Source organism: Aphanomyces invadans, assembly GCF_000520115.1.
Source record: "Aphanomyces invadans strain NJM9701 unplaced genomic scaffold supercont1.35, whole genome shotgun sequence".
Lineage (NCBI taxonomy): Eukaryota > Oomycota > Saprolegniomycetes > Saprolegniales > Verrucalvaceae > Aphanomyces > Aphanomyces invadans.
The window spans coordinates 305,495-324,219 of NW_008580180.1; the positions used below are offsets into that span (position 1 = coordinate 305,495).

Below are 18,725 nucleotides of genomic sequence, written 5' to 3' on the forward strand. Positions count from 1 at the left end.
TATTGCTTTCGCTCGTAAACTCCATGCTCTTCGTAGCGGGATATCCAGTTGGCAATAGTCCTGGGAGTTTTGCGAAATAGATTCGCTATATCCGCCTTTGATACGTTCTTGTAGTAGTACATGTATAGCGCGTGAAGCACGGTGTTGGCGGCGGCATGCTCGTGGCCCACGACGTCGATGATCATGGTGGAGCGGCGGCACTTTCTTGCAATGTCTAGAACCCAAAATAATGGACAGTTATCCGGATATTCTGTGTTATCCGGGTTTTTTCGATTTGTCAAAGACATTTCAAAATGGAAATTTTATCTGAAAAGCACAATATGTGGAAATTACTTGAACAATGTATGCTAGCATATTGAAATGTCACTGCACTTCACAAGCCAAATATTCCCCGCGCTTCCTCAGACTCCACGGCGGTCATTCCATGCCCGTCGGAAGAAGCGCTGCAGTGGACTCGCAAGCATCCCATGCAAGGATAAGATTCAAGAAGGCATGCAAGCAAGTGTGTCATATTGACGATATAGTGTTTCACGCGACTCCACGGGAGACGGGATAATACTGCGACGAAATCGAACGTCGATTGCTCAAGAACGGCCGGTCCACGCGATTCTCGAAGTCGGCGAAGACACGTTCGTCTCCACCGCTGCCATCGTCTTCATCGTCATCGTGGACTCCGTCGTCACTGTCCTCGTCATCGCTTTCTTTGGGTAGCGACAGGCTTCGAGAGCTGGCAGTCGATGAGTTGGACAACGCACGAAATCGATCGAGATCTTTCTTCGTGGGTAGCTCCGCGACAACACTCCACTGGACGGTCGGTAATTCAAGAAATGCACGCACGCGGGGCTCGGCTGCCATGTCGATTCGTTGATCCAACATACCGATGAAGTGAAGCGGTAAGAGAGTGTCGATGAAGCACTGGAGGTCCACCGATCGAGTCTCCAAGAAAGCTGGGTCTACACTGCGGAACAACGTCTTCGGGGGCATTGACACGTTCATCTTGGTCTTGTGGCGTATATGCACGGCAAGGTCGTTGAATTCCTGGTATCGATGGCCCACCGTTTTCATGCGCGGAGCCGACGACGGCGACAGGTTGTCCACAAACAGCACCGTCAGCATGTACTCCACAACACCGTCGTCCAGCACGTGAATGCCAGACACCACTACCGTAAACGCGCCAGCGACGCTCTTGGCTTTCTTTCTCCACGCGTTGGGCGGTACATATGTCGTGCAGTACGGCATGGGTACCGCTGGTTGCGGAAGCGAACGACGGCGCATTCGTGGAAGGTTCGAGCTGCTCATGCTTTGTCGCATGGAGGTCGACGCCTTGGCTCCAGAGCTGGACACGTTGGACAAAAGAGCGACCTTGGACGGCAACGCTGATGTGGTAAACCATTCGGACGGAATGGACTTCCGCGTGGGCGTCGGCATCTTCTCTGAATGAGATTGCGACTCCAACCGACCGTCGCACGAGTTGGATCCAGTTGGCACTGCACCCATGTGAGTGTTCCAGCAATGCAAGTGGAGGAACAAGCGCACTCGGAGGTCTTGCGGCACGGGCTCTTTGACAGGAATCAATCCGTGGGCTCCGATGTGCGTGATGGACAGTATGAACGACAGCACGTCCACGACTGCGGCAATGCGATCATCTAGCTTTCGCCCGGCTTTGTTCATCTTGCGCGTGAACGACGACACAATCTTGTGGCCAGGCAACCGCAGCGCCATGGAATGCACAAATCCCGTAATTTCCTCTTCCGTTTTGGTCACGATGGAGACGGACTGCACTTTGTCCTGTCGCGGTCGCGGAAATTGGGCGTAGCGTTGATCGGACGAAGCGTACATGGAGAAGAAACTTGTGGAAACATGGTTGGCTTCGGCGCGACCTCGCGACAGTGAGTGATGAGGCGACGTCACGGACGACGCACTTGGCGGTGGAACCGGCAGCCCAACCAACGCAAGGTTGAATAAAACGGTGCCGCTGGACCTCTTGACATGCGCGGCCTTGATTGTGAAGTCGCCTGGTGACGCAAATGCCACCGACCACCGCTCGTACGGACAAAATGTTTGAAAGTTGGGGACTTCCCCATCGGGGAGACCCATCGATTTCTCTTCGCCTTCTAGCCACAACGGTGCTACTCGGCCAGACTTGAATGGATCAAGAGATGCTTTGACCGAGGGTGTCGGCGCCACAACAAGGTTGCTGCCGCTGGACGAAGGAATGCTAAGGTTGTTGGCAGAGACGGTTGCTGCATGGCGATGGATTGCATGGGAAGATGCTGGGCTCTCGGCCGAATAGCTCGAGTTGATGTTGAATCGTTCGTACCCGAGCTGCTTGGCCGCAGGCTGCGACAATCGTTGCTGGGAACCCAGGACGGAGGCCGACGACGACGGCGCGTCCTCGAGTCGTGCATGGAGATGGCGCGGCGATTCGCTCGAGTCCTTGCACCCACAATGGAGAAGCAGGTGCATCATGACTGGTGCTAGCTACCTCGTGACGGACGCGGAAGGACTTGTGGTGTGTGTGCCAAGGGTCCCTGCAGTCGCGCCAGCTACTGTACCTCCTCCTCGAGAGTGGTCGGCACTTGACGTTTTGGAGCATTTGGATGTCACATGGTAGGTGAGATAGCTACAGTTTTGTATGTTGCGATTTTAATTCCGCAGCGTCAACCTCACTTGGAATTTGTATGGGACGTGCCAATTTCACGTTAAATCTCGCGAGGTGGTATCTTTCCCAGGCCGTTCGAACTCGGGTTGCACTCTGTGTATCGACACTTTCGCCCCGTTTTCACTCCTTTAACACAGCTCTGGCCACTAATTCAAGCAGGGGAGCACAGATTCGACGTCGTTGGCAGTTCTATCGATGGGTGCGCGGTGTCGTGACGGCATTGCATTTTTCGAACGGCCAGAATCAAGTCCACACGGATACACTTCGAAAAACTGTTAAGGTGCGGGGAGAAACGCACTGGCCCCTCTACGTCTACGAAGTATTATTACCACAAGGTATAGTATTCAAGAGGTCGAGTTGAATGTTGAGGCGTTCTTCCTACAAATGCAGCTATTAGTTTATACAGGGTATGTGTTGTACGCAACACGGCTTCGGGTCACGATCTGGCCATATTGTTTTGCCGCAGATCTGTCTCTTGAGCACTTGCAAGTTCAATTTCCTTATCTATGGACTTTGCGGGCGAACCAACGAGCGGGACATCGCAAGCTGGGTCAACTGACCAAATACTTTTCACAGAGCTTCACCATGGCAAGCGCACGTACCGTTTGCGGATTGATATCCATTATTAGCGCGTCAAACGGTGAGAATGTTGCAGAAACGTGTCATGTGAAATATGGCACGCGGATCCGATCGATCCGCGCAGAACTGATCGTAGGAGATTTGTCGGTTCGGATAACACCCTCTTGTATCCGGAGATCTTCAATGTTCTTCCTCGAGTTTGATTGGCTCGATCCTAACAGGACAGACAATCGACGAACAATGTTGGAAGGATCCCGAGCGACGCCCCACCCACCACCTTTTCGTTGAACTTGCTTGGCCCACCCACCACGTTTTCGTTGCGCTGGGCGACCGCACCGACTACCGATGCGCACACCGTTTACCAAGATGTGTGGTGCGCTTGGGTGACAAACACGGTGCAGGCATTCGTGGTTGGCTGGGGATATCCGTCGGAATGTCGCCTATGCGTACTTACACGGGGTGGGGGGGACGCTTGAATGGATGGCTCCGTCTGTCTATATACGCTTTTGGTTGCCACGTCCAGCGTTGCACGAGTGCTGGCAGTCGAGTTTTTTTGCACAGCTTCTACACCAGAGACTAGCGCACGCAAATTCCATCTACGATCATGGTTATGGTACTGCGTTTATTCGTGGCATACGAGCCACCCCTTCCATGAATGATGTGTGCACCATGTGGCAGTTGAAAAGTGTACGAGTGATGCGACTCGACTGGAGCGCGCTCTAGAGGCAACCCCCGTGGCGACCCATTGCGAGATGGGTTCGTACAGCGCTCGGTCTCAATTGGATGGTTGAACAACTGCTCACCACGAGCCGGGTGGCGGTGAGACATTGCGCGAAATTTGGTGACGGATTCGACGACGTAGCCGGCTTGAGCAACCGGATACCATTATCCGGTTGCTTTCCGGATAATGGTTTGAAAAGCACCAACCATTCGTCGTGGCCAATCAACGTCGAGAAAACGTATCCGGTCCGAAGAGAGCATTTTGCGGTCGACTCGAGGGATTGACGGAAGCAGCGCGCGGCGATGGACATCCAAACGCTCCACAATATTCTGCTCCACACGTTTGCCGTGGACGCAGAGGCGCGCAAGGCAGCTGAAGCCGCGCTCCAGAATTTGCACACCGTGCGTGGGTCGATTGTGCTGCTTATGCAGTTGATTTCGAACGTCGACGTGCAGAAGGAAATCCGACAAGCGGCCGGTATCCAGCTCAAAAACATCGTGTCCAAGCACTGGGAAGGTGAAACCCAGCCCGATCGCTCTGTCGTGTGTGTGTTCACGTTCGAGGACAAGTTGGAGTACCGCAAGTATATCATGGAAGGTTTGCTTACAACGGGTGTCGACGATCGATCGATCCGGTCGTTGCTCGCCGAAGCGGTCAATCAAATTGCGCGCATTGATTTTCCGTTCAAATGGCCCGGTCTCGTCGAAGAAATCACAACCAACATCCAGTCGGGGGACCCCACGCGCATCTGCAACTCGTTGCTAGTCCTGCGTCGCTTGTGCAAGAACTACGAATACCGCAACGAAGAGGTTCGTTCATGCGTCGTCGTCGACTTTCCCAAGAGCCTAACTTCCACCTCTGTACGTAGAACCGTGCGGATCTGAACACGATTGTCGGCGTGACATTCCCGCTCCTCCTCACGATGCTCGAATCTCTCGTGAACAACAACTCGCTGGAAGGCGCGCGCATGATTCACTTGATATGCAAGATCTTTTGGTCATGTGTGCAAGTGTCGTTGCCGCCATACGTTGCCAACATCCAACGCATGTCGTCGTGGATGGAAATCTTCCGTCAAATCCTTGCCAAGCGACTTCCGGAAGCGTCGGAAGGCGTCGAGCCCCTCCACCAGCCCACGGTTGTTGAAGAGCGAGAAAAGTGGCCGTGGTGGAAGGTCAAGAAGTGGATTTTGCAGGTCGTTACGCGCTTCTACATGCGATGGGGGAATCCAAAGAGCGCGGCACCCGAAAACGCTGACATGGCCAAACACTACCGTTCGCACGTGAACCCACCGATGCTCGCGACGATCCTGGAAACACTCGCCCTGCGCAAGCAAGGCCAATTTTGCACGGATCGCGTCGTCCAGCTCAGTTTAACATACATCAACGAAGCCGTCAAGTCGTCCCAGGCGTACAAGCAACTCAAACCGCATTTGCACTTTTTGCTGTTTGAAGTTGTGCACCCGACGTTGTGCCTGACGCCTGCCGATCTCCAGCTGTGGGCTGAAGACCCCCATGAGTTTGTCCGCAAGACCCATGACTTCATGGAAGGGTACTTGAGCCCGGTCAATGCGGCGCAAGAAGTGCTCAATGGGTTGTGCACGCTCCGCGGGAAGGACTGCTTGTCCAACGTGTTGATGTTTTACAACCAAATCTTGACGACGTATTTGAACTCGCCGATTGAAGCGCGGGATGTGATCCAAAAGGAAGCTGCGCTCCACGGACTGTCGGCGCTTCAGGGCTTGCTCGTCAAGTCCAAGGCGCACAAACCCCAAATCGAATCGCTCTTGCAAGCCCACGTCTTGCCCGAGTTTCACAACGCGAACGGGTTTCTCCGTCTGCGGGCGTGCAAGATGTTCACTGGGGACTTCATGACAGACATTGTGTTCTCCGACGCCACGATCACCGAGCTGGCCAACAGCATGATGAAGAGCATGGCCGACTCGGAGCTCCCCGTGCGCATCGAAGCGGCCAAGGCCTTGCGCCACATCGTCATGTACGAGCACTCGAATGCCGTGCTGGACGCGATGCGCCCCGTATTGCCCCAGATCATGGAGCAGTACTTTAAGCTCATGGACGAAATCGGAAACGACGAAGTCGTGATTGCCCTCGAGCACATCATCGACCAATTCGCAGAAGAAATCGGGCCGTACGCCGTACAGCTCATCGAGAAGCTCGTCGACTGCTTCAATCAGTTTGCCAAGGAAGGCGACGAAGACGACGATGCGTGCATGACTGCTGCGTCGTGCCTCGACACGGTCAACACGATCCTGTACTCGATCCACAACCAACCCGAGTACTACCCGCTGTTCCTGGATTCGCTCGTTCCCGCGCTCACGATGATCTTGAGCAGCGACGACTACACGGAATACCTTGAAAGCGCCCTGGACGTGCTGGTGACCCTTACCTTTTACAGCAAGTCGATTGCGCCGTCGCTCTGGTCGCTGTTTCCGCTCCTTTTCACGGCCTACCAGTCGTGGGCAGAAGACTACACGTCCAACTTTGTGTCGGTGATCGATAACTACATTGGCATGGATGTGGCGTCGTTCTTGGCCGGCGGCATCGTCTCAACCACGGACGGGTCGCGCGTGTCGTACTTGGAGATGGTGTTCCAAATGGCCGCTGGCATCTTCAAGCGCGGCGACGACCAGGACGACGACGACGACCGGAGCGCCGATTTGATCGGGGCATGCAAACTACTCTACTCGCTGTTGCACAACTGCATCCGCCACGACATCAACGTGTGCGTGCCCATGATTGTTCAAATCACGTGCTTGAAGCTGTCCCGGTCGCTCAAGCAAAAGGTCGTGACCGCGCTGTTTGGCGTGATTGCGTCGGCTCTCCACTACAACCCGATCTTGACCCTGACCACGATGGAAGGTTTCCACGCGACGGAACCGCTGGTCAAGGCATGGCTGTCGCACCTGCCCCACCTCAAAAAGTACTTGGATCAAAAGATGTTTGTCCTCGGGATCACGGCCGTCTTGAAGCTGCCGCTTGCGGAATTGCCCGCGTCGCTGCAGCCACACTTGCATGCGTTGTTGGTCGGCGTCGTCGACAAGCTGCGTGACATTCAAACGAACGAACACGACGACGACGGCAGCGACAACGACGAACGCGACGATGGGTTGGACGAAGATGAAGTCGAACAGCTCGTCGATCGTGGCGGGTATGCGTCGGACGAAGATGCAGAAGCGCTGCAAGACGCCGAAACCGCCGCGTTCCTGCGGGAAATGACGCGGCGCGCCGGAGACGACGACGATGACGAAGGGTACTTTTTTAACATGGGCGACGAAGAAGAATTCACGAGTGAGCTGGACAACATTGACGAGTTCGCCGTGTTCTTGGAGACCGCGCAGCACATGCTGACGACCAACCCACAGGCGTGCCATGCACTCCAGATGGACACGGACGAATTCAAAGTGTCTTGCGAGGTACGCCCTTCCCATTTCCATCCGTTTGTCCATGTTTCTCAATCCATGCGGTGTAGCACTTTGCCGCTGAAGTCCAGCGCCGACTGCACGAAGCTGCCGAGGACGCCACCGCCCAAGCGTCGGGCGGCAACCAATAAATCCATGCGACTGTCGTTCCCACCGTGTGTGACTGTAGAGTAGTAGGTTGAACAGCGAGCTTTTGTCGACGAAAGATTGCAGAACGCGTTTTTCGTTGGTCTCTTTGTATTTTTAGCCAAAGCTGGCACATGCCGACGCGGCCCATGGACGTCGCCGCACTCGACTCCACCACCGTCCTTCGACGGTCCAGCGGATCCGGGAAGCTCCGGCCGGTGCGGACTCCACTGTCTGCGTCGAGGTCGACCCGACCAAACACACCCACATCAGCCAAGGGCGTGTCGATGGTGCTGGTGGGTACACAAGGAGTCGACCGGCGTCATGTCGACTGACCTGGTTGGCGTGTGCTAGGGGGCTGCCGCCGACGACAGACAGTTAACTGGCTACACGAAGATCAAAAAGTTGGGCGTTGGTACGATGCATTGTGTGGAAAATTGACACAACGGAAGCGTCCAGGGGGTTGTGGAACGGTATGGCAAGTGGTGAGAGCTGGTCGTGACGGCGGCGAGCGGTGCGACGAGCACTTTGCGCTCAAGCAAATCTCCAAAGGTATGACTTGGCGGAGTGCCCCACAATGATGATCGTGGTTCCCGTGCGCTAGAGGATGGAGCGGTGGTGTCGGGCGTCGTCGAAGCACGCGTTGGGCTCAAACTCTTTCCAAACGCAACCGTTGTGTGCGGCAAGCTCCTCCATGGGCTGCGCCATGCGATCAACGTGCCCGCCACCAACGCACACTTGAATTCAATGGACGCATGTGGCAGATCCGGCGGCCCCGTCCCCCCCGACGACCTGTCTCTGCCCCCCACCGCCGGGGGAACCACCCAGGACGACGTCAGCTCTTACATCGTGCCACTTTTGGCCGTCGTCGAAACAAAGCGCGACTTGTGGCTCGCCTTTGAGCACGGAGGCGATACCCTCCACAACGCGCTCTTTGACATTCGTGGCGAGTTTGTTCGTGGATCGCGAACGTATCGAATTCGCCACCGCCCGTTGTACACGGCCATGCGGGACAACGTCGTCCTCCTCAAGGTACGTTGCCCGCTTCTCCCCCTTTCGTCCGTGATGCGCACTTGCCTCACGCCATCTAGTCTCTTTTGAGGCAGCTCCTCCTGGCCATTCAAGCACTGGCGAGTCGCCACCTCGTGCACGCCGACATCAAGCCCGACAACATCCTAGTCCAGCACGCGTTCTCAACGCCAACGACGCCGTCAGCACAGACGGCCGTCGGGTCGGCGCTCCATCCTCTCACACTCTCTGCAAAACTCATCGACTTTGGCTCTGCATTTACCGCCATGTCGCCCAAGCTCTCGAGTGCCCACACACCAGAGTACGCCAGATACCGTGCATGGCGACGTTGTGCCGACGACCGTCGGATGACTAGATACGTCCCCCCCGACATCCTCGAGCTCGTGCGCACCAAGCACCAAACGAACCACGTGAAAGCTTACTTCGACGCACACTGCCGCCCCCACTCGTTCGACATGTGGTCCGTCGGCTGCGTCTTTCTCGAGATTGCATGTGGGGTCCCGCTATGGCTGCCATACAAAGCCCGCGTCGGCGTCGACGGCGAGAAGCTCGTCACGGGGCTGCTTGCAGCCACGGGACGCAACGCCGACAAGATCGCGGCGCGGCAGCTCCACGTCGTGGCCAACTTGCGCAAATGCATCCGCGACTGCGGCGGCATGAACATCGACAGTCGGCGGTGGACACACGGGGTCGACCTCATGCAGCGCATGCTTGAAGTCGATCCCGCCCACCGCATCGCGCCCGTCGACGCTTTGGCCCATCCGTTTTTGGCCGCAACTATCGCGCCGTCGTCGCAATACACGACACCACTCGCTGCATCGGCACTGCCACAGAACACCCCGAGCATGGCCAACCCAAGTCGTTCCAGTGTTTTCTGCAACCCAAGTGCCCCAGAAGCACTCGAGGAAACTCGATGATGCATGGCATGCGACTTGCAAGCAGGGGGGAATATGAATGGAACCCATCTCACCTCGACGACATACGTAAGGGCCATCGCAGCTCCACGGGGGTGCTAGACCGAGGCTGGGACCGTCGCATGCAGCGGAGCATGTCATGCTCTTCTCGTTGCTCAAACACATCTAGTTTATCCCATACCTGACTGGAAAACCCCTCGAATATGGCTCGACAATGCAGGGCGCTGCCACTTTTTGGGGTGGCGAAAGTGCTCGAGTCGACAGGTAAGCGAGAGCTTAGAAAACAGTCGCAGTGGGCTGTCGCTGCGACCTGCTGGCTCCATGGACCCGTCACGACGGACGGCCGGACGTGGCGCGTCTAGGCTGTTTCGTCGATCGTTTCACGTCGCCGAGCGTGACTATCACGGGTTCGTCCTCTTGGGTGGGTCGCTTCGGCCGTCCCTTCTTGGCTGCGGCGGCTGCTTCCCGCGTCAGCCTGAGCGCCTCGGCCGCGGCTGCTTTCGATCGGTTGAAAATGAGCTGCGTTCCAGTGGATTCCTTCGCGCTGAACGTGTACCCTTCCGCGTGAAATGCCTGGACTTGAGCCAATGTCGAGGCTCGAGTGGTCACAACATGGCGGACCATGAGGCCCCGCGCGCGCTTGGCAAACACAGACTTGATCTGGCCATCGTCCTTGAAGACACAGTCGACGACTGTGACGGATGGATCGAGGGCAGTCAGTTCGACGCTCTTAAAGTACTCGATGGACGCAACGTTGAGCAGGATGTTGGCAGACGACGACTCTTTGAATGCTTCGTTGATGTCTTTCGCGATGGCGGGCCCCCAGAACGAGTACAAGTCGCTGCCCCGCGCCGTGACGACCTTTTGACCCATTTCCAATCGATACGGTTGAATGAGGTCGAGGGGCCGCAGTGTACCTGGGTTGATGCACTCATCAAGAGATGATGCATGCAGGAACGAGAGGTGTACCATAAAGCCCACAGAGAATCCGAAGATGGGCCTGAGCGAATTCCATGTCAGAAGCGCTCCACGTGGAACTCTGGAGCCCCTTGTATGCCGGTCCATCGAAGGCCAATATGGCCTGGAAAGGAAGATCACGCGATGAGCACCGTCATTGACGTATGGCCATCTACACGTAACCTACCTGTTTGAACGATTCTGGCTTCGACGTGGCCGATCCGTCCATGATAAATTGCTTGTACCTACAGCATGACTGTGGCACCATTCCTGTGGAGCGAACGTTGTCGCGCGTACCTGTCGTAGTTGAGTTTGGCCAGGGCATCGCTCACGCCAAGAAGTGCTTTGACTTTGCTCAGAGAAAGCTTCCGCAGGTCGTGGATCTGCGCCAGATACGAGTGCATGGGCTTCGACTCCTCAGCAAGTGTGCAAGATCGAACGTACCAGCTCCGACGCATCGTCCAGGTGCAAGGGCTGGGTGCTTGGTGAGTTCGCTTCAAGCTCGGACATATCTAGCGTCTTCGCCGGCGACAGCACCATCACGATCATGGCGCCAATGACGTCCGCCGCGCTCGACACCTCCCGTCGATCGGAAAATGTTTCCAAAGTTTTCATCTAACTTGAAAATTCGTGAAATTCCGAAAAAGTTCAATTTCATTTTCAAAACTTCCATGGAAATCCCTATGAAACCGTCTGCGTGCGAACGGTGGCAAACATGGCCCTGTAGACGACGACAGAGATGCCAAACGACGCGGCGAAGAGTCCGAAGACGATGCATCCGAGCAGCTCAAAGTTGTCACTACACACCGCTCCACGATCAAGATCGTGGCGACAAGCACACATGCACGTACTTGATGCTGCGGATGACTTCGGCGGCCCACCCCGTGACGAGACCTTGCGCGACCAAGATGCCGCACGCTTCGACCGCTCCGATGGACAGTGCCACGAATGATGACAGTCCAGTGAGGAACATGTTGTAGAAGAGCTTTTTCGCCGGGTGAATGTACGCCCATCCATACGCCCACAGCATGAAGACCCCTGGACATATGCGTCAACGCGCCAAGTCTATCTCCATGCATGTGGAGACACTGAGCACCGTCTAATGTGTCAATCAAGCTCATGCCGCAAGTAAACAGTCCAGGAAGCACCAGCACGACCCACGACGGCACACCAGATTGAGTCGCGAGCGCCGAAATTGCCAAAAGCGCCTACATGTGTGATGCCTTCCTCAGCATGTCATGGACGACAGGTGCACCGCGTTACCACTTCGGACGCTGTGTCGAATCCCAAGCCAAAGAGAAAGCCCAGAGGATACATCTTCCATGGTTGGTCTATCACACCAACCAGCGACGGGCAGCATGCATGCAGAATACCGCCATCGAGTCCTGTCGGCGCCAGAACGTTGTCGCCGTCGGCGATTTCCTCGTTCGAGGGGGTCGCATGATGTCTCGCTGCATTCCATTGCTGCGAGATGCGGATGAAGGCGAATCCGTTGACGAGTCCAATCAACGTAAGAAACGTTGCTGACACTGCCGCGCCGACAATAGCACCGATGGATTTACTTGTGTCCATGTTGATCGTGGACGCGCTGCACACGACAACGATCGACATCAAGATGACGACGCTCGAGTGGCCCAACGAAAAGAACAGACCGACGGTCACCGATTGCCTATCTCGCTGAAGGAGACTGCGCGTCACGTTGTCGATCGCTGCAATCTAATATTCCATTGTCAACATGCTCATGAAGTGGGGAAATGTGAGCGCATCAAGAACATGGACGTACGTGATCGGCATCAACTGCGTGGCGGAGACCCAACGCGTACGCAACCACGGCAGACGACAAGATCACGGGGTACCTATCGTCAAGTCAACACGTTGGCGGGCGTAAACGCGATCGCATCGGCGAGGCCCACGAGCTTTTAGTGTCGATGAAGGAGAGGGTGACGAAAAGGGGACGTACGTTGTACTGATCAAGATCGTTCCGGCCCATGTTGTAATGTTGACGAGAACGAGCACCGCCACCGTCACCTTCGCGCGACGGATTGTATCTTCCTTGACACTGTCTGGAATCGACCCATCCTCTTGAACCGCGAACGGTTCCGTGGCAGGAGGGCACTGAAGGAGCCGCGTCGACTCACGGAAGTCCATGGGATCGTTTCGTACAATGTGAAGATCACGCGTGGGTTCCAAAGCCCAGGACCGAATTCATTTATTTAATATATAAATTCTTGACCTCGACGTTGTGAATCCGCGGGTTAAATGAACATTTTCTATCGTTTTTCCGACATGTCGACTATCCGGATAATGCGACCATATCGCTCCATACCAACATGGACCAAATCCTCCATGGAGTTCTTCTAAGTGACAAGTCGGACGAAGAGAAGAAGTTGTGCATCGACCACATCCTGTCGTGCTCGTTGTCATCAGAGCAGCAGCAAAGCATCGCATCTGTGTGCTGGGCCATGTGGCCGGAAGGGTCCACGCCTCCTCAAGTCCCTGTGCTAGTCCATGCGTTGCAACAATTGCCCAACCAGTTTATCGTGTGTGCTCGCCGGTACCTCAAAGATAACCAAGTCGCGGGCGACACGAGCGACGCTTGTACTTTATGGATGGAGTGCGAAACGCGGCATGCCGAGTGGATCCCTGTCATCAAGGTGTTGTTCCTTTACATGTCGATGCGACCCATGCACATGCTGAGTCGTGTTGTGTCGGTGTTCCAACGATGTTCGCCGACGCCATTCTCGACGTTTCTGTTGGTGAAGGATCTCTATTTGAGCACGGAAAAGCTTGCAAGCGTCCTGATCAAATGCGGCCGATTGCCCATGGTGGGGCACACCGGTGCGTGGGTCAAGCAATTCCTGCTGCTCTTGGTGAAATGTGATCAATGGCAAGTGCTTCTCACCGGCGGCAACGACGTCATCCTGAGCGTTGCCGAGCAACTTGAAAGCCCCAACTCAATCCACGGAAGTCTCGTCGTGCTCGAGACCATCTTCCTCGGCTTCCAAGAGAATGCTGACGTGTTTCTGGCGTTCTTTCCGCACTTTTACGACCGCGTCGCACCGTGGGTCACGTCCCCGCCGCCGACATCGCTGCCAACAGCAACTTTGATCTACCTGCATGAGTTCCTGCAGGGCCTGCTCTTTGCCTTTCCTGGACATCCCTTCGTCCAAGCCAAGTTGAGCCATCTCTGCTCGATGCTTCCACCACTTTCGCCTTCCTTTGATGTCGGTACGGTCCGTCTCCTCCTGTGTGGACATTGCACGAGTAATTGCCGACTCCTTTTCCCATGTGTGAGTGTTGGACATGGCGGCGTTTTCGTCGTGGTCGAACCGCCCATCGTTTCTAATGATGTGCATGAGTAGAGGCAATTGGAGAGGAATTGCGCTGGAAAAACTGTAAGCACGGTGACCAAAGCCCCTTTGCGTCGACCGACACGGCCACGGGGCCGCACGCCTCTACGCCGTCGAATGGCGGCGCCGACGCGATTATTCATGGCTTTATGGGCCTTCGAAATGTCGGGAACTCGTGCTACATGAACGCAGTGTTACAGGTGTAGGATTGATCGCAATCGAGTGGACCGCTGACGATTCAGGCGTTGGTACGACTGTCTGTAGGGACTGTACCACACCGTGGCGCTTCGCAAGCTCGTTGAGTCGACGACACCGACTCCAACAAAACGAAAGCTACCATCGACCGTTGCTCCGAGCAACGGTGCGGCGGTCGTCGCGGCCGAGTTTGGGCTCCTTGTACGGCAAATGTCGGCACAAGGCAGTGGATGTGTGGCCCTGCAGCATATCACGCGGTACGTTGCCGCCTGTCGTCGTGGCATGGACGCCGATCGGTGGAGATAGGTTTCGCGCGGCGTTGGCGGCCGAGTTCCAAACGAGTCGCCAACAAGACGCGTCCGAGTTCTTGCACTACTTGTGGGACCTCGTCATGACGCATTTTCTCGAGAGCCGCGCGGAATGGAGCCACGTGTTCAACGGCAACGTGGCGCGCCACGTGACGTGCAGTCGGTGTCGCGCCGTCTCGACAACGACCGAGCCGTTCTTGGACATCACCGTGCCCGTGCCGACCACAGGTGCCGGTCTCCCGCTGCTGACGTTGCTGCGCGCCCAATTCGCGACGGAAACGTTGAGGTACTAACGACGCTGGCCATCGTGCGACGTGTGACGTGAACGATCTAGCGGCGACAACGCGTACTGTTGCGAGGTATGCAATGACCGCGTTGACGCGACGAAAAAGACAGTCATCGCGGATGCCCCGCCGCATTTGCTGGTGACGCTGAGTCGGTTCCAGTACAACCTGCAACGGTAAGTAGGACGGCGGCGCACTTGGAACAGACACGTCATGGTTGGACCAGGGGCGTGCGGGAAAAGGTGTGCACCCATATCGCCTGCACGACATCGATCCATCTTCCGGTGGACGAGAAGCGCGCCATGGGGCATAGCAATCACGTCGCAAGTGCCAATGTCGCGTATGACTTGTACGCCGCCACCATCCATGCCGGCAGCCGCGCCGACCACGGCCATTATTACACTTTTGTAGCTCGAACCCAAGACGACGTACGTTGGTTGGACGGGATACCCTTTGCAGGCGTACGCTGACGCAATCGGGCTCGTAGGCCACGGCGCGCGATGCATCAGGGCGACGGTGGGTGCTGCTCAACGACAGCCGGGTGAGTGCTGTGGACGATGCGATGGTGCACCACACACTCATGGCGTCGTCGACCGACACGCCGTACATTCTGTGGTATCGCCGCCGGAGCCCCGATTCGATAGCTCGTAATAACAAATAGAAGGGCTGTGGCGAGTACCATCCGAACACGGTCGCTGAACGCGGGAACAATGGGGTGTGAAGGGTTGGGCCGCATTGCAACTGAAGGAGGTAGCTCATGACAATTTGACGATGGACAGCGGGACACGAGTAATTAGGACTGCCCACAAGGCATGGACTATGGCGTTGTGTAGACGGTGCTTATTCGAAGCGACCTCGTCGAGACATGTAGTCGTATAGCGCCATCGTACTCAACAGCAGCACGACGCACGTCCCCTGGCCGTAAATGCGCGTGTGCATGATCTTCTGCGACAACTGAATGTTGTTGTTCTGGCTCTGGTGCAAGTAGATGCCGCCCACGAGAGGGATCGCTGTCATGGCGAGCGTGCGAAACGGGTAGTCCAGCACGTGGTTTGCAAAGCGAAGGTGCAATGGCAACGAGTGGGGCCGTTGCGTGGCGGCAGCAGCGGCGGCGTCCGTGTTACTCTTTGCTTGCAAGTCGCTGAGGTATTCTTCGGGGTTACGGCTACCACGGAGCAAGTCGCGTTCGGCGACGATGATAAAAGTTGCCATTCCAGCCGAAGCCACCAAGCCGACCTTGCCACTCACGCCCAAGCGGTTGCGGAAGAAGGGCCAGTTGTAGTGGGCGAGGGTCGCTCCCGCTGCAGCAACTACTGTCGCAGCGGCGCCGGCTTGGAGGCCCAACGTCGCTGAGTTGGTCGTGATGATGTCGCGGGTGGCAGCGGAGGACATCTTGAGTCAAAGTGACGAGTCATTCATACGTTCAAGACGTTTGTTTCGTTCCGAAACATCCGGAAATGATTGGTTCAGGACATCCATATCCGGATAAATATCCGGAAACGGTGTCGTCAACGGGTAGACAACACCTGACGTGGCAGCACCTGAACACTGCACACCATATTTGACATGGGCAACGCGGGGGCACCCTCTGTAGGGCATGAGATCCACCTGCATCACCTATCTCGTTGGGTGCGTGACTAGGGCGTCGGAATGGCCCCCTAGTTCGTGACCCATGCCTAGTTGGTGGACCTTTTGATTCAATGGCATGGCCCATGGCCTCGAGCGCCGCAGAGGCATGTCAAGGCAGTCTCCCAAAATGCGATATGGGAATATGCAAGAGTCATGGTACGGTTTGGGGGACATCCTCACGATACCAATTGAGGCCGACGACTTTACTCCACGACGACCGGCATGGTTCTTCTCACAACAGAATAGACTTCACTGAAAACAACGCAAACGTAAAGGGCTCGGGTGCTGGGAGAAATCCCAAACGTCTCCGTACCATCCCCTCCTGGACCTTGTTGAGAAGACTACGTCAACCAAGTCTTTCCCACTTTGGTCCGTGTAACTTTTACTCGCCGCCGACAAAGCCATCATCGCGGCTGCCTTACGTGTGATACTTTTCGAACCAATCCTTTCAAAATTTGAGGCGTAACTTTCCCATGTGTGACTTGAACTGAATTTGTCGTGACAATTTGGACAACATGCACGAGATACACCGGATTGTGCTTTCGCGCGCACACTCTTCCCCCCGGGGCTGGACGGACGATTGCCGAGGATGATTAGGATGCAAAGTGCACTTGTTCCGCGTGTGAACTCAACTATGTTGGCCGGTCAGATAAAGAACATGGTCGCGTATCCAGCAATGGGTGGTCAAGGAGGGCCCCAGTTGTAGCCATGGGGATGCCTTGCAGGAGGGGTACTGCAAGGCCCAGCCACGTTACAGCACTGCGGTAAGTGTATCCAACGAGGCACCGAGTTGTTTGATCGCAAACAATGCGGTACCGCTCACCACGACCCGCGACAACGGTGACTTCTGGGCTTTCGTTGGTTTTGAAAGGGATTGGAGCGCTCGGTCCACGACTTGACATGTCCCGTTTGGATTTGTCATACGTCTATTAAAGTTTCTGCCGCCGGGATCGAGCTTTGGCCGTCCGTTTTCTTCGAGAAGACGGTTTTTTCATCATCGGTTCCGATCGCAGCATTTCTTCGAGCGTCGCGACGACCTGGGCGGCCGACGGACGCCTCGTCCGGTTCTGGGACCAGCACTTGGTGATGAGTTGGGTCCAAGTTAAAGGACACGTCGATCCACTTTGAATGGCTGGGCGCTGACCGGACAGCACGCACTTGCGCAGCTGAATGTAGTCTTCGCATTCGGCAAAGGGCACTTCACCTGACATGAGCTCCCACAGGATCAACCTAGGCAAAGTATGAGATCTCGGTGTCGCCATACGACGACAGGGAGGCGTTCGTCGCAGTCCTGCATCGAGGAGAGCTCGACAACACAAAGCACCCTTGTCAATTTGAAGTGCATACCCGAGGCTGTAAATGTCGGCGCCTTGGGGGTTTTCGGCTGTCATGTCGATATTGTCGCTGACGGCCTTGAGAACTTCTGGTGCGGTCCAGTAGGGCAACCGGCCCGTGGCTTTGGCCGGATGCCGTGGCTTGGATTGCACGGCCTGGAACACCTGTCTCGTTCCAAAATCCTATTCACAGCGACACCATGACCGTCGACGTCCGTTGATGGAGATGCAGTGGGCCCAAGTGCCATGTCGTACCGCCAATTTCGCATTCCACGAGTCGTCGACCAAGATATTCGCGCTACAGTCGAAGTCAACGACGCCAGGGTGCCAAACATGACCATCGTTGCCTTTGTAGAAGCATACCTTGTAAGCTGGCCGTGGACCAACGGCGGGGTCGCGCTGTGAAGGTAAAGGAGTCCCCGGGCGGCACCCAGCGCCAACCGACAGCGCAGGTTCCAGTGCAGCCCACTCTCCGACGCCTCTTTGTCTTCCTTGATACCGTCCGTCATATTGTGCATGGTGTGGAGCTGGGATGGTTGTGACGTGTGCAGGATATCATACAGCGAACCACGGGCGCAGTACTCACTGCAAGAAACAGAAATACTGTCAGTTCCCATGTTGTGACAAACTCGATCGATGTATGCACAACGGAGCTGGACGATGCGGACAGACCTGACGATGCAGAACGACTGGTCGCGCAGACACACGCCCATGAATAAAACAGTGTTGGGGTGGCGCAGACTGCTCATGCGCGATGCCACAACTTCCAGCGACTTTTCCATGGCCTCGCTTGCTTTGGTCCTTGACATCGTCATGCGTTTCTCGACGACCGTGCTTCCGCGATACGTTCCTTTGTACACGGTGCCCGAGTCACCTTTTCCGATCTCTTGCGAGCAGTGCACTTCGTCCGCCTACGCGCGGAACCTGTCATGAGTGCAACAACGTTTTGGCGACGACAGTACACGCAACAACGACGCATGGCCCGAGAACGTGCTCTTCTTGCTCTGCAGCTTGTTCACGCTCACGTGGACATCCTCATTCAGCTCAGCTTCAAACTGAGACACCATTTTGTCGTCTGGAATGCATTGAGTGAAGCAGCACCCCATGATGCAGCCAGATTCTGTGTCGCCGCAGTCGCGCGCTTCAGGAACAAGCTCGGTCGGTGACTCACGCTATTTTTGTACCTATGCTCTCTTAAGTA

The 18,725-nt window shown here is 55.9% G+C and overlaps 8 protein-coding genes across 10 annotated transcripts; 3 read left to right on the forward strand and 5 right to left on the reverse strand.

The window, feature by feature from the left end:
• Nucleotides 1-391: 391 nt before the first annotated feature.
• Nucleotides 392-2,590, reverse strand: H310_11979 (hypothetical protein). Its single transcript, XM_008878872.1, has one exon. The coding sequence runs from the start codon at nt 2,467-2,469 to the stop codon at nt 529-531; it is 1,941 nt and encodes a 646-aa protein (XP_008877094.1). The 5' UTR covers nt 2,470-2,590; the 3' UTR covers nt 392-528.
• Nucleotides 2,591-4,218: 1,628 nt separating this feature from the next.
• On the forward strand, nt 4,219-7,619 carry H310_11980 (hypothetical protein). Its single transcript, XM_008878873.1, has 3 exons — nt 4,219-4,771; nt 4,831-7,392; nt 7,449-7,619. Exons 1-3 carry the CDS (start codon nt 4,265-4,267, stop codon nt 7,527-7,529), a joined length of 3,150 nt encoding a protein of 1,049 aa, XP_008877095.1. The 5' UTR covers nt 4,219-4,264; the 3' UTR covers nt 7,530-7,619.
• Nucleotides 7,620-7,635: 16 nt separating this feature from the next.
• Nucleotides 7,636-9,549, forward strand: H310_11981 (CILIATE-C4 protein kinase). The gene is made up of 6 exons (XM_008878874.1): nt 7,636-7,820; nt 7,879-7,939; nt 7,984-8,076; nt 8,129-8,556; nt 8,616-8,854; nt 8,909-9,549. Exons 1-6 carry the CDS (start codon nt 7,659-7,661, stop codon nt 9,468-9,470), a joined length of 1,545 nt encoding a protein of 514 aa, XP_008877096.1. The 5' UTR covers nt 7,636-7,658; the 3' UTR covers nt 9,471-9,549.
• Nucleotides 9,541-11,045, reverse strand: H310_11982 (hypothetical protein). Its single transcript, XM_008878875.1, has 5 exons — nt 10,869-11,045; nt 10,722-10,807; nt 10,612-10,669; nt 10,437-10,548; nt 9,541-10,384 (listed from the first exon to the last, which is right to left on the reverse strand). Exons 1-5 carry the CDS (start codon nt 11,037-11,039, stop codon nt 9,798-9,800), a joined length of 1,014 nt encoding a protein of 337 aa, XP_008877097.1. The 5' UTR covers nt 11,040-11,045; the 3' UTR covers nt 9,541-9,797.
• A 15-nt stretch (nt 11,046-11,060) lies between these two features.
• On the reverse strand, nt 11,061-12,583 carry H310_11983 (hypothetical protein). Its single transcript, XM_008878876.1, has 6 exons — nt 12,385-12,583; nt 12,208-12,280; nt 11,688-12,140; nt 11,521-11,632; nt 11,276-11,462; nt 11,061-11,223 (listed from the first exon to the last, which is right to left on the reverse strand). The coding sequence occupies exons 1-6, from the start codon at nt 12,570-12,572 to the stop codon at nt 11,106-11,108; spliced, it is 1,131 nt and encodes a 376-aa protein (XP_008877098.1). The 5' UTR covers nt 12,573-12,583; the 3' UTR covers nt 11,061-11,105.
• Nucleotides 12,584-12,744: 161 nt separating this feature from the next.
• H310_11984 (hypothetical protein) lies at nt 12,745-15,267 on the forward strand. 3 transcript variants are annotated; one of them, XM_008878879.1, is made up of 7 exons: nt 12,745-13,652; nt 13,787-13,974; nt 14,039-14,226; nt 14,276-14,563; nt 14,612-14,737; nt 14,788-14,989; nt 15,049-15,267. In XM_008878879.1, exons 1-7 carry the CDS (start codon nt 12,755-12,757, stop codon nt 15,220-15,222), a joined length of 2,064 nt encoding a protein of 687 aa, XP_008877101.1. In that variant the 5' UTR covers nt 12,745-12,754; the 3' UTR covers nt 15,223-15,267. The 3 variants fall into 3 exon arrangements, with proteins under 3 accessions (XP_008877101.1, XP_008877100.1, XP_008877099.1); XM_008878878.1 differs by having other exon boundaries at nt 14,276-14,737; XM_008878877.1 differs by having other exon boundaries at nt 14,612-14,989.
• On the reverse strand, nt 15,203-15,967 carry H310_11985 (hypothetical protein). The gene has a single exon (XM_008878880.1). The coding sequence runs from the start codon at nt 15,951-15,953 to the stop codon at nt 15,402-15,404; it is 552 nt and encodes a 183-aa protein (XP_008877102.1). The 5' UTR covers nt 15,954-15,967; the 3' UTR covers nt 15,203-15,401.
• Nucleotides 15,968-16,976: 1,009 nt separating this feature from the next.
• On the reverse strand, nt 16,977-18,685 carry H310_11986 (TKL/DRK protein kinase). The gene is made up of 6 exons (XM_008878881.1): nt 18,487-18,685; nt 18,197-18,435; nt 17,888-18,109; nt 17,780-17,822; nt 17,538-17,707; nt 16,977-17,420 (listed from the first exon to the last, which is right to left on the reverse strand). Exons 1-6 carry the CDS (start codon nt 18,628-18,630, stop codon nt 17,120-17,122), a joined length of 1,119 nt encoding a protein of 372 aa, XP_008877103.1. The 5' UTR covers nt 18,631-18,685; the 3' UTR covers nt 16,977-17,119.
• Nucleotides 18,686-18,725: the final 40 nt, after the last annotated feature.

Bases quoted from the DNA above. Each gene is read 5' to 3' on its own strand.
- H310_11979 (XM_008878872.1), bottom strand. From the start codon at position 2,469: ATGATGCACCTGCTTCTCCATTGTGGGTGCAAGGACTCGAGCGAATCG.
- H310_11980 (XM_008878873.1), top strand. From the start codon at position 4,265: ATGGACATCCAAACGCTCCACAATATTCTGCTCCACACGTTTGCCGTG. The intron at 4,772-4,830 runs GTTCGTTCATGC...CTCTGTACGTAG, and splicing joins ACGAATACCGCAACGAAGAG to AACCGTGCGGATCTGAACAC. The intron at 7,393-7,448 runs GTACGCCCTTCC...CATGCGGTGTAG, and splicing joins AATTCAAAGTGTCTTGCGAG to CACTTTGCCGCTGAAGTCCA.
- H310_11981 (XM_008878874.1), top strand. From the start codon at position 7,659: ATGCCGACGCGGCCCATGGACGTCGCCGCACTCGACTCCACCACCGTC. The intron at 8,077-8,128 runs GTATGACTTGGC...CCCGTGCGCTAG, and splicing joins GCTCAAGCAAATCTCCAAAG to AGGATGGAGCGGTGGTGTCG. The intron at 8,855-8,908 runs GTACGCCAGATA...TCGGATGACTAG, and splicing joins TCGAGTGCCCACACACCAGA to ATACGTCCCCCCCGACATCC.
- H310_11982 (XM_008878875.1), bottom strand. From the start codon at position 11,039: ATGAAAACTTTGGAAACATTTTCCGATCGACGGGAGGTGTCGAGCGCG. The intron at 10,808-10,868 runs GTACGTTCGATC...TATCTGGCGCAG, and splicing joins TGGACGATGCGTCGGAGCTG to ATCCACGACCTGCGGAAGCT. The intron at 10,385-10,436 runs GTACACCTCTCG...GCATCAACCCAG, and splicing joins GATTCTCTGTGGGCTTTATG to GTACACTGCGGCCCCTCGAC.
- H310_11983 (XM_008878876.1), bottom strand. From the start codon at position 12,572: ATGGACTTCCGTGAGTCGACGCGGCTCCTTCAGTGCCCTCCTGCCACG. The intron at 11,633-11,687 runs GTAACGCGGTGC...TCACACATGTAG, and splicing joins TCGACACAGCGTCCGAAGTG to GCGCTTTTGGCAATTTCGGC. The intron at 11,224-11,275 runs GTACGTGCATGT...AGCGGTGTGTAG, and splicing joins GAAGTCATCCGCAGCATCAA to TGACAACTTTGAGCTGCTCG.
- H310_11984 (XM_008878879.1), top strand. From the start codon at position 12,755: ATGGACCAAATCCTCCATGGAGTTCTTCTAAGTGACAAGTCGGACGAA. The intron at 13,975-14,038 runs GTGTAGGATTGA...GACTGTCTGTAG, and splicing joins ACATGAACGCAGTGTTACAG to GGACTGTACCACACCGTGGC. The intron at 14,227-14,275 runs GTACGTTGCCGC...CGGTGGAGATAG, and splicing joins GCCCTGCAGCATATCACGCG to GTTTCGCGCGGCGTTGGCGG.
- H310_11985 (XM_008878880.1), bottom strand. From the start codon at position 15,953: ATGTCCTCCGCTGCCACCCGCGACATCATCACGACCAACTCAGCGACG.
- H310_11986 (XM_008878881.1), bottom strand. From the start codon at position 18,630: ATGGGGTGCTGCTTCACTCAATGCATTCCAGACGACAAAATGGTGTCT. The intron at 18,436-18,486 runs GTACTGTCGTCG...TTCCGCGCGTAG, and splicing joins GCCATGCGTCGTTGTTGCGT to GCGGACGAAGTGCACTGCTC. The intron at 17,823-17,887 runs GTATGCTTCTAC...CTTCGACTGTAG, and splicing joins GTCCACGGCCAGCTTACAAG to CGCGAATATCTTGGTCGACG.